Source organism: Protopterus annectens, chromosome 10.part0, assembly GCF_019279795.1.
Source record: "Protopterus annectens isolate FY-2018-M chromosome 10.part0, PAN1.0, whole genome shotgun sequence".
Classification (NCBI taxonomy): Eukaryota; Metazoa; Chordata; order Ceratodontiformes; family Protopteridae; genus Protopterus; species Protopterus annectens.
In genome coordinates this window covers 1,667,070,801-1,667,083,152 of record NC_056744.1, presented here as the reverse complement: position 1 = coordinate 1,667,083,152, position 12,352 = coordinate 1,667,070,801, and the positions used below count along the sequence as shown (strand labels likewise).

The window sequence follows — 12,352 nt, the reverse complement described above, 5'->3', positions numbered from 1 at the left end:
TATGGGGAGGGAGTCTTGAACAGTTGCATATTTAGAAACTATCACTGATTTCTTATGTTTTACAAAGCAACATGATACTGAAAGTATTGATTTCCTTGATATCAGGTTAAAACAGGATACTTTGTCTGGGGAGATGCATACTGTCCTTTACAGGAAGGAGTGCTGGCAAAATAGTATTTTGCAGAGATTTAGTATGACCCCTGGGCATGTCCATAATAATGTTCTTAAGGGATTATTCCTTAGAGCATCTAGACTCCATACCCCAAGGGGAGGAGTTTACTGAAGCATAGAGGGTACAAGCAAGGTGAGGTGACCATTGCACAGAGACAAGTGCAGGACTTAAGGGAGGATATAGGGAAGCTGTACTTATATAGGGGGAATTGTATAGATAAGGTTCCACCCAGAGAGGATGGGAAGGATCTTAGAATGGTCTTTACATATTCAAGTGACATCAAGGGGATCTGTAATGTGATCAGGAACAACTGGAAGATCCTGGTGACAGATGAGGGGATGAAAGGGATCATATGGGAAGTACATAGCTTTGCTTTTAGAAATCATTGTAAATTTGAAGCAGCTTCTATGTGACAAAAAAGGGAACTGCCACTCCATGGTTTCACAAAGAAAAGGCGCCCACCCATGCCATAGATGTACCTGTTGTAAATTTATTTACAAGGGAAATGTATTTTTACACATACAACAAAAGAAAAAGCATTTTTTGATGGGTATGCAGATTGTACCAGTAGGAACATAGTTTATATGGCCACAAGTGGTCTCTGTGACTCCTTCTATGTGGGTAGAACCATGAGACAGCTAAAGGAGAGGGTGCCCAAACATTTGAGTGACATTAGGCTGTGAAAAATCCCCTTTTTAAGCAGATTCAAGAGAATGAAGGACACACTTTTTATTTTAGGGTGATACAGAGTATAAGCAATAACAAGAGGGGGGGATATTAATAATGCAGTAGAGAAAGCAGAAATGTGCTGGATAGGTTGGCTGCAGGCATATAAGCCTCCAGGTCTTAATGCCTGTACTTTCTGCTATTAACCTGGTGAACTTGGGCATTCTGAGGCAGTGTAGAAACTCCCTCATGTACACAGACAACCCTCTCCACTTACCTCCCAATACTCAGACTTGTGAGAGATGCACTTATATCTCCAAATTAGAAGCCATGCACACTCCAGCCAAGACTGGAATAGCTGGTCAAGAGGAGAAGGTCAACACCTGCACCACACCACATGGAACACATAGCCCTCCAGAACACCCACCATCACAGCCCTCACAAAAAACACAAACCACACACCCACTTTCGCGGAGGCTCTCAGTGCAAATCTACCCAAACAGCAGATCCCTCCAAGGCAGAAATGCACTCAACCACCACAACACAGCACAAACCACAAGACACATAGCTCACCTACACAGTGTACTCCTCAACCTAAACCCCTAAGGAAAAACAGCTTGCCCAACACAATAATCATAGGTGACTCAACAGTGGGGCACACTGATGTCCCACTCACTAGGTTGAATAAGGAGAAGGTAACAGTCAGCTGTCTATCAGGTGCCAGAATCCGACACATAACACAAGCACACAGGTCACTTCACAACAAGTACAAGTATGACTCTGTTATTGTCCATGTGGGTGTGAATGACCCGAGATGAACCTCCCAGGACTACTTGAGAAGAGACATGGTGGAGCTCTCAGATTATATGGCCCAGACAGGTACGACCCTAGCCCTGAGCAGCATCCTACTATCACCCAGAATACTGCAGTACCAACAGAAAATGACTGACTTCAACAATTGGCTAAGTTTTTGGTGTCATTCTAAGGGATCCAGTATCTGTCTGCTTGGGATGACATGACTGACAGACATCAATGCTTTGCCAGAGATGGCCTGCATCTTTCTCCGCTGGGTTTCTGGGTATTGGCTAAGGCTCTTGCAACCCCTATAGTGCCTTTTTTAGGTGGTGCTCCAAAGACCAAATTACCACTGTAACAACTATAAATAAATGCAATCTGAGGGTCATGCTGCTCAATGCTAGAAGTCTAAATCTCAAGATGCACTTGCTCAAAGAACTCCTCAAAATGGAGAACATAGACATTTGTGGTGTAACAGAGACCTGCTTTAAAGCAGCAGAAAGCACCTCTGCACTACCAGGCTATACCTCATTCCACACCCTTCGGCCCCAGAACATGGACCGAAGCTCCAAAGGCAGTGGTGTCTCTATACTCATAAAGGATATGCACACCTTCAGACTAGTGCATAATGCATCCAAGATACTCCAGATATAACTAACACTGGGTAAAAAGGAGATTCATGTCATAGCCTGCTATAGGTCCAACCATATCCCAAGACTCTCACTCCACATTCCTAAACATCCTGGAATCTATTAAGATTCAACCCAACACTCTCATACTAGGTGACTTCAACTACCCCTCCATCAACTAGGAAAAGTATTCATGCACCAATGCACTGGCTCAACACTTCCTGGAATTCATCAATTCCAATGCCCTGGACCAGCTCATTCTTACCCCCACTAGAGGAAGCAACATCCTTGACCTGGTTATTACTAACATGGGCAACCGTTGCTCTACACCAATAGTCAATTCCTCCCTGGTTAGATCCATCCACAAACTAATCACCATGGAAATCCACATCTCACCCACATCCCCAGCAAAGGTATCCACCATGAAAAACTTCTCCAAAGCTGACTTTAGACTCCTAAAAACAGAGGTGCCTAACTTCACAGCACCCGTGCCAATGGAAAATAGATACATGATTGCCAAATCATACACCAATGCACTGTATGAACATGTACATAAATGTATGGAACTAGCCATACACAATACAACCAAGATGCTCTCCTCCAAAAAAAGGAGGCCAATCTGGTGGTTCGCTGCCATTAACAAACTCTACAACAGAAGGAAGAAACTGTTGCAGAGAAAGGTGAAGTCCCAAGACTGGAAACATTCCCTTAATAGCTTGAGATCCCTCATCAAAACCTCCAAAGCCAGCTATGAAGGCAGAAATGTGGCAGACACTAAAAACAACCACAAAGCCTTTTACAGTTATATCAATAATCTCCATGGCAAGACCCAGATTTGCTCTGTGTTACTGTACAATGGTACCTCCTATACTGAGCCAACAGATATTGCCAACATACTGGCCAACAGATTCAGTGCCAACTTTACCCCTCTCTCCCCAAAGGACTAATCTCAATATCGGAAAAATACCAGGCACCCAGCATTACTGCAGCACAGGCTAAAGCTGCATTGCCCAAGGCCAAGAATACAGCTTCCATGGGACCTGACAATATCCCTGGCTATGCTCTACTTGAATTACAAAGTGAACAGGCACTACATCTGTGTGCTCTGTTCACTCACAGCCTCACCTCAAGCTTTGCCCCTACCAAATGGCACACTGCTAAAATCATGCCTCTCCACAAAGGAGGAGCAACTACAGACCCTGGAAATTATCACCCCATTAGCCTGATGAGTCTGATATGTAAGGCTATGGAGAGCATTATCATAGACCTAATTAACAAGGATATAGGGAATCTCCAAACTCTAGATCCCACGCAATTTGTTTTTGTGAAAGGTAGATCATGCCTGCTTAACCTGGCTGACTTCTTTGACTCAGTCACCACAGCTGTGGATGAAGGTAAGGCAGTTCATACAGCCTAGCTCCATCTGGCCAAGGCCTTTGATACCATTCCTCACTCAAGAATTATTGATAAACTCACCAAACTAGGTATCAACCCCCATATCATTAGGTGGGCTGGAAAGTGGCTCACAGACTGAACCCACAGACTCCAAGTCAGACTGCTGACCAGTCATGAGTGGAGTCCCACAGGGATTGGTCCTGGATCCTCTCCTGTTTGGCATCTACCTCTCAGAAATCCAGGCCAACACAGAGGAACTCTGGCTGACCAAGTTTCCAGACAACTGCAAGCTGGAAGCCATTATTAACTCCCCAAGTGATGCAGACATCCTACAGAAAGTCTTCACTGAGACCAATGACAGGTAAAAAAACCATGGCCAATGCCAGAAAATGTACTCTCATCCCCTTTGGGAAAAAACTCATACCCTGGCCGTGGTGACTGTGTTAATTATATATCTGTATTTCACACACACACACACACACTTTTGTAAGGTCTGATAATTTACAGCAGTGATGCAAAATACCTTGAGTACTTTTATGGGTGTCAGCTATGAGGAAGATCCATAATGAAAATTTTATTTTGTGTTTCTATGGGTTGGCTCACGCGGGTCTACAGCAAAGGCGTATATCTATAATGCTTAACAGATTGTGAGGCTCTATGAGGAAAGAAAATCTATCTATGAAGCAGGATGGCTTGTGTGGGCCTGTGGGTTTGGAATACACATATCCATGGTACAGAATGACTTGTGTAGACCTATGGAGATGAACCAGATTTGTGTTACATAATGGCAGGTCTTTACTCTCACTAGTGCGCAGTGACATGCATTTGAGAGTTAAAACTTAAATCCCGCAAATTAGTTTTTTTAACTGCACTGAAACATGATCAGTACAGCTACCAAAAACATAATTTTCTTTGCCATTTAAATGCAAAATCTATTTAACATGCATTTAATATATCAATCCTATTTTAAACAATTTCAAATATTTTATTACTTATTGATTGATATTTGATTACTGGAAAAATCCGACTGTGTAGGAGTCCATTATAACCAGAGGCCCGGGGAGAAAACCTCCAACGTACTACAAAACATTTTAAGAACAATAATTTTACAATCTTCAAAAAATACAAAAACATCTACATTTTAAATAATTATACCAAATTAGAAATAATAATAAAATGTTGGTTAAGAATATATACAACATATATGACAATGATTTAATATTCAGAGAAAGTTTAATTTCTATACAAACTGGCTAAAGTTAAGTTAGTATAATACAGACAGAAATTACAATATGAAATCAGAGAAAAAAATGGTCGTGGTATATTTAGATAGAGGCAGGGGAGAGAAACTGACAAAACTAAGAAATTTGGTGAAGAAGGGAGAGCAAGGAGGTATAAGGTATGAATAGCTACTTCTTCATATCTAGGGATATAGCACATATATTTTAACAATCTTTTATTCTTGTATTACACGCCCAATGTCCTGTGTAATTCAACACCTGCATGCTAACTCGGTTTGAACTGCCACACTTACAGCATCATACGGTACATACTGTGTACTGCGAAAGTCCTGTTCCATTCACTAGTACAAGTATATATATAGTACGTCATTAAACAGAGCTGTGGATTTACAGGTGCACAAAGACTGGACTAAAATGGACTGTAAATTACATAATGGTTTCATTTTCAAAAAGTAAGATATTTATGATTAAAATAACTATTGTAAAGTGAGAGTACAGCATTTCAGAACAGTGGGTAAAATATTTATTACCGACTCTTTATCATCATGTACTATCGTTAAGACAACAGCTTGAATGGTCGTGCAGAAAACCATGTTAACAAATGCCTGCACAAATCAATTTTACATACACGAGTAAAATATTACAAAACAACATTTAAGCACTGTTTACAAGATGCTGCCAGACTTAACAGTATACTTTACTGAATCTTAGATTAAAAACATTTCCACTTTTCTTCATCACTACTCAGACCTCAACAGGAAATACAAAGGTACCGTCAACAGGTTTCTCTCAAACTCTTCTCACTGATAATTTTATTACATGCGATTTATTGGGTAACTTTAAAATATAAGCACTACTAATAAAGGTATAACAGATGCCGTTTGCATTTCTTACAAATTATTTGTCTTTAAGGCATTTGGAATAAAGCATTCACTTTACTTACTTTTACATCTACAGTTCCTTTCTTGTGATGGTTTTGCATGTATTCAAATTCTTTCACTTTGGATTCTAGAGATGTTAAAGCTGTTTTTATCTTGTCCTATGGATTGAACAAAAAATAATAAAATCAAAAACATAATTAAACCACATGAACAACAAGACCATGAGCTGCAGATGTACTTTGATGACCTCCCATTGCAAGGACGGTGTAAAACACCAACATGGCTACTATGCCCATCACCAATGTCTGTAAAGTGCCAGGACAGGCATACAGACACTGCCCTGAACTTTAAGACCCATTAGTGCAGTGCTAGGTATGCAAAACTATACTTCACTTTATGAGCTTTAAGGATTCATTGAAAAGAATTTGTATGCCTTCACTCTTGTTTAAAGATAGGATTATAGCCTTAGAAAGTGAGTGATCTTTATTGGGTAACTAAGATAAAATGGGGAAAAACACTAAAAAACAACTGCAAACATAGTTTGGTTATTAATAGCTGTCCTATTCAGAAAGGAGATTAGGCTGTGGGTAATCCCTCTCCAAATACACAACATACACCAGGTGGCCCACTTCTCTACCCAGTGTGTTAAACCAGAAATGTTATCAAAATATCCACCTTCCTCCTGCACACCTAAAGCTCCTATATCTTAAGTAAGCTTTCCCAAGTCAAGGAATGCCATTCTAATTTATTGTATTTGCAATGAATGCTTAGAAAATTTATTTCTCTGTGTTACAGACTATCTTAACCCCCGAAAACAAAGAGTATCTTCCTTGGGTGCATATTTCCCTTAAATGCCATTTATGTTAGTACTTTACCAACCCCACTGATGAATTTCTGCCATATTCCCCATTCCATACTTTTCTAGTCCAGTTCTGGTTATGAGGTAAAGCAGAAGGCACCAAGACAATGTGGTTCTGAGGGATAAGACAAACACAAGTAAATCTGAAAGAATGTCCTAAAAAAGACAGCGCTGACTGATTACTGGTTAAAAGAATTTCCAGTGATCACTAAAAGAAACTGCATGAAAGGATTAAGGAGGCAAAGAAACAACTGGCTAAAAGCAACGTAGGAAAGGAGTCTTGTAAACGAGGGAAACTGGATGAGGAGACAAACTCCTGTAATGGAATACATTCTGGTAATTCTACTCTACAATACAGAATATGAATAAAACACAGGAGGCTACAACAAAGAAGATAGTAAACTCTGTGCAATTACTAGAAGGAAAGATGCTTAAAACAACCAGATTACACAATCTGCATTCAAGAATCCCACAAAATGCAGGGGACATTAAATTAAAAACAAGTTTTGATACTGCAGCCCAGAATGAGATTTGCATAACTTAGAAACAAATTTAAAATATAGATATGTTGTCTTTTGTGCTGGATCAGAAGGTTGTCAGTACTTTCTGCACACCAGCTATATGGATTCATGTTCTAATACTGACCCTGGACTGCAGTTTTGGGGGGGGGGATCCTATATTTCTGAAGGATTATCCTTTAGAGGAAATATTCAATCAAGGTCCCATCTGTATGGGTCAATGGGAATCTAAGAGGATGATAAGAAGCCTGCTACATTTACTGAAGGCCATAAGAGTTTTTTTTTTATTTAGATATTTACACATTTAACATGTTTTACATATTTCTAATGTCATACACATTATTTACAATCCTTACTTCTTTCTCTTTACCCCCACTGTTTTTGCTATAAAAATTTTACTCAATTAAATTCTTTACTATGCAGTTTATTACATTCTTTTCACACCATCCCTCGAATATATACACCATAAACATGCAATCTGTCTTCTTAATTCATAGAATCATAGGAAGTTACTAGGCTAATGGCCCTGGGGCCTATACAAGGCTAGCCAAGAGTTTATACCCAAAAAGAAACCGCAGTCAGCACTTGTTGCCCCTGTCAATGAGGGATACAGGTGGAACCTCTAGGACAAATTTGTGGTTTCCCATTCACTCATCAAGGTTGCGCTTGAAGAGGATCAGAGAGGTACTCTGGTTGACATGTATGGGAAGTTCCAGAGACAGGACAGCCTCTGGGAGACAAACCTCTCTCTCCAGGAGGTTTTGTTGATGTTGCATATTAGATTCAGGCCTTTTGAGTGGTTAATGTGCAAGGAGTTAGACTTACAGATATGGACAATCTCTACTTGGGCTGGGTCCGAGATTGCCTGCATGACACAGGTCACCTCTGAGCAATTTGTACGATACTGAGTAGAGTGATAGTGATAGTGATTTGAGCCTTTCCGCATAGGACAGGTCTGGAGGCCACGGATTCTCTTTGTGAGGTATTTCTGTGGCCTTTCCAGTTAGTGCAGATGTTTGGAGAGGTACCAAAAGGGCCATTATACTCAATTATTGGTCCAGGTGCATGTATACTGCACTGGCATACTGATCAGCATAGTTGTCTGCATCCTCTGAGGGGGGGCGGTGGTGTGAAGCTACAGATACCCTCTCTTAAGAGGTTGTAGTCGGCATTTGAGAAGTTTTTACCTTGATTAAGCTGGGGAGGTAGGTGGGATAGAAACTTCATAGAAGACAGTCCGATGATCTAATCACACCAGGGAAGAACATACTATGTGAGTGGTGCAGTGGTCGCTCATGTTGGTGAGACCAAAGCCCAGAATGTTATCTCCTCTTGTAAGGATGAGCCAAGCTGGTCTAGTGTGTTAGAATTGATGAAGTCAAGGAATCATTGAGTAAGTGCATTAGTGCAGGAGCACTTCACCCAGTCTATGGTGGGGTAGTTGAAGTCACAAAGGATTGGGGTGTTAGGGGGTACCTTGATGGAATCAAGTAGTTCCAGTTAAGAGGACTGGGTGTCATCTAGTTTTTATCTCTGCATTATGCAATTTAGACAATACTGACCATATTTATCCCATGTAAATGTTCATTACCTTTTTCCAAAAATCGTTAACTGTTTTACAGTTTGAAAACATATTTAATATTTCTTCTACACCATAAAAAGTACTGTTTTTTTCTTCAGATCTATTATTTAGCATGTGCTTTTTTTTCTTTTTTTTTGCCCCTGCTCCCTGCTGATCATTCATTCCTTTCTTAGAAAACTGGTCCATCCAAGCCCCATCATCATGGCAAGGATAAGGGGACATTGAACATAATTTAAGGCAGGAGTTAGGGATGGTTTGAAATGTTTACACTTTGACTTCCTAATCCCAGTGCATATATCCCATAAAATGCCAGGATTTGTTGTGCAATGGGTGTGTCAATGACAGCATCCCACTTAGTTCTACAGGTGATGTAACCCCCCAAGACTGCTCTACCTCCCTGAAAATCAGCACTCCTACATAATCACCGATCTTCATCAGAGATTCCACTGCAGGAACAGGCACCCAAGATAAATGTACTACCCCCCTTCTCCCCAAAGAGTGGAAAGCTAACCACATAATGTCTCTCTTCCCACCTCCTCAAATATGTGCTTTTAATTAACTCTATCCGTTACTTACCTCTACAAAAATCACAAAATTACTACATGTATTTACATTTTGATGCCTATCAGCTTTTTGTTTTCTTCCATGTCCTAAATCACTACCCAATAAAACCCATCCATAACACCTTTAGAACCATTATTTTCAGTTCTTGGGTATATTTTCTGTATCCAACTTCCACAATAACATCTTTTCTTATATTATGAATAATCATTCCTCATCTAACTTTCTAGTCTCATTGTTTTTTTACATTATCTCAATCCTCTTCACAATTCCTAACAGCAATTTACTTATCAATACATTTATAACCAACTTTATTTTATTCAAGACCCATAATAAATGCAATGATTTCAAATGAACCACTGAATTTAACAACCCCGAACTTCTATTTTTTTTGCCATTCTGAAACTCCCTCCTTAGAGATTCTGTTTCTGCAGGTAGCATATTCTCAGTCTTCCAGTATATATAGTTTTCTCCCAAATGCTTCATATTTTATTTCTGTTAAAGGCTCTTTCACTTATTTACCACTTTTTTCTTTACGCACCTTATCTGTAATACTAATGCTTCTGTATGTTAAAAACATGCACCTCCACTTTTAACATTATTCTTTATTCTTTTCTTTACTTAATTTTAAGCTTACAATTCCTAACTGAATGGCCACCATTTTATGTCTATTTAACTCATCCTTTAATGTTAATAATAAAATTAAATCATTATAATTTGCATCAAGTGGAGGATAAACCCCTTCCATGATAATTCATGTAGCTGTTTATACTTTTTAGTACAAATCCCAACGGCTGCATTCTTTATCAACATAAAGACTACAGCACTCATAAGCCATCTTTGTCAGACTTCTTTTTTTTATTCAATTTTAGTCTTTAACTAATTAATTAAAGCTTTCAACTACATTCATTCATAAATAGTCTTAAACCCTGTACATAACCTTTTCTCCAACATCATAATTTTTCATGCTTGGTCATCGACTCACCCATCCACCCACATACAACCCATGCTTGGTCATGACAGACACAATCAATGCAATATATCAGTTTCAAATTTTGTTCCCTTATTACACCAACATTCCCTTTGCTTTTTTTACCTATACCATAAATGCCATCCCCTGTTATAACTAAGTAAATAAATTAACAAATCACTTTTGCAATACGAATGACTCTATATGAATGATTACATCAGGGAGGTGTGAAATCCTATTTAACATTTGATTGGTTAATGGAATTTGAAATGCATATTTTATATATATATATATATATATATATATATATATATATATATATATATTAGATGTGAGAGTATATATATATATATATATATATATATATATATATATATATATATATATATATATATACACATACACACATCTATATGTTCATAGGTAGGTACTAGGCTATCGGCCCAAGGGCCTAAGTAAGCCTAGCAACAAGGTTCCCTGGCTTACGCCACCCAAGAAAGTTAATTTCCTGTGCCCCTGTCGAGCAGAGCCACAGAAGTGATTCCTGGGGAATATTTCCTATTTCCCATCCACTCAAAGATTTTTCTTGAAGACTGCTAATGAGGAACTTTGCTTGACATAGATGGGTGGCTTGTTCCAGAGTATGGGAAGTCTCTGGGACAGGAATCTATCCCTCCAACATGTCCTGTTTATTGTGGTGACAAGGTTTAGGTCCCTAGATTGTGTAGCTCAGAGGGACTGGGATTTCTTTAGGTGTAGCATTTCCAACAGCTCTGGGTTTGACATAGCTTTATATGTTAGGCAGAGATCACCTTGGAGTAGGCAATATGCTACAGAGTAAAGCTGGAGTTTTTTGAGAAGGTCAGTGTAGGGCTTCTGTTTGAGGCCAGTAATCCTCTTTGTGAGGTACTTCTGTGGCCTTTCCATCTGCTGAAGATGTCTTGTGAGGTACATTCCAAAAGGGGCATTGTACTCTATAATGGGTCTAATGAGTGTCGAGTAGAGGGGAACAATGACCTCTTTTCTCCTAGATGAGAACCCTTTTGTGATGAGGTGTGCCACATAGAAGGATTTCCTGACTACTGTGGTGATGTAATTATCAAAGGGAAGACTACTGTCCACCTGGGTCCCCAGGTCTCTTATCATACATTCAGCATTAAGTAGATTGCCACCTATGTGATAGTTCATGGGTACAGAGTTTTTACCAAAAAGGATGACAATGCATTTTTTGGCACTGAGCTTGAGGCCATGGCTCTGACACCAGACATCTGTCTCAGTGAAGCCCTTCTGTAGGATGTCCACATCATTGGGGACTCAGCTATGGCTCCTAGTTTGCAGTCATCTGCGAACTTCATTAGCCAAAGGCCTTCTGTGTTAGCCTGTACTTCAGAGAAGTAGATTCCAAACAGGAGATGTCCCAGGACTGAACCCTGTGGTACTCCACTTGTCACTGGTTTGAAGTCAGATTTGGAGTCTGCAACTTTTACAGTGTGGGTTCTGTCAGTGAGCCAGTTGGCAACCCATCTTGTGACGTAGGGATTTATACCTAGTTTAGTGAGTTTAGCTATAATTCCAGAATGGGGGATGGTGTCAAAAGCCTTGGCAAGGTCAAGATAGGCTGTGTGAACCACCTTACCCTCATCTACAGCTTTGGTGACTACCTCAAAGAAGTCGATCAGGTTCAGGAGGCATGACCTGCCTTTCACAAATCCAAACTGGGTGGGGTCCAGAGTTTGGAGGTTACCAGTGTCTTTGTTTATGAGTTTCATGATGATACGTTCCATGGCCTTACAGACCAGGTTCATCAGGCTAATAGGGCAATAGTTCCAGGGATCTGTGGTGGCTTCCCCTTTGTGGAGTGGGATAACTGTTGCTGTGTGCCATTCAGTGGGCACAAAGCCTGATGTGAGACTATAATTGAACATGGTGCTTAGGTGGGGAGCCAGTTCATTCTGAAGTTCATTTAAAATGCAGCCTGAGATGTTGTCCAGTCCTATGGATGCTGTGTTTTTGGCTTTAGAGAGTGCAGCTTTTACCTGCATAGTATTGTGATTGCAAGGACTTTGCATTCTTCCTGTATAGA

General features: G+C 39.8%; 1 protein-coding gene across 1 annotated transcript in view; it reads right to left on the bottom strand.

The window, feature by feature from the left end:
• Nucleotides 1–12,352, bottom strand: part of LOC122814405 (zinc-binding protein A33-like) — a 144,206-nt gene that overhangs the window by 34,739 nt on the left and 97,115 nt on the right. The window contains exon 2 of the mRNA XM_044086988.1: nt 5,842–5,937. Coding sequence (XP_043942923.1) covers nt 5,842–5,937 — 96 coding nt within the window. The remainder of the gene's footprint in view (nt 1–5,841; nt 5,938–12,352) is intronic.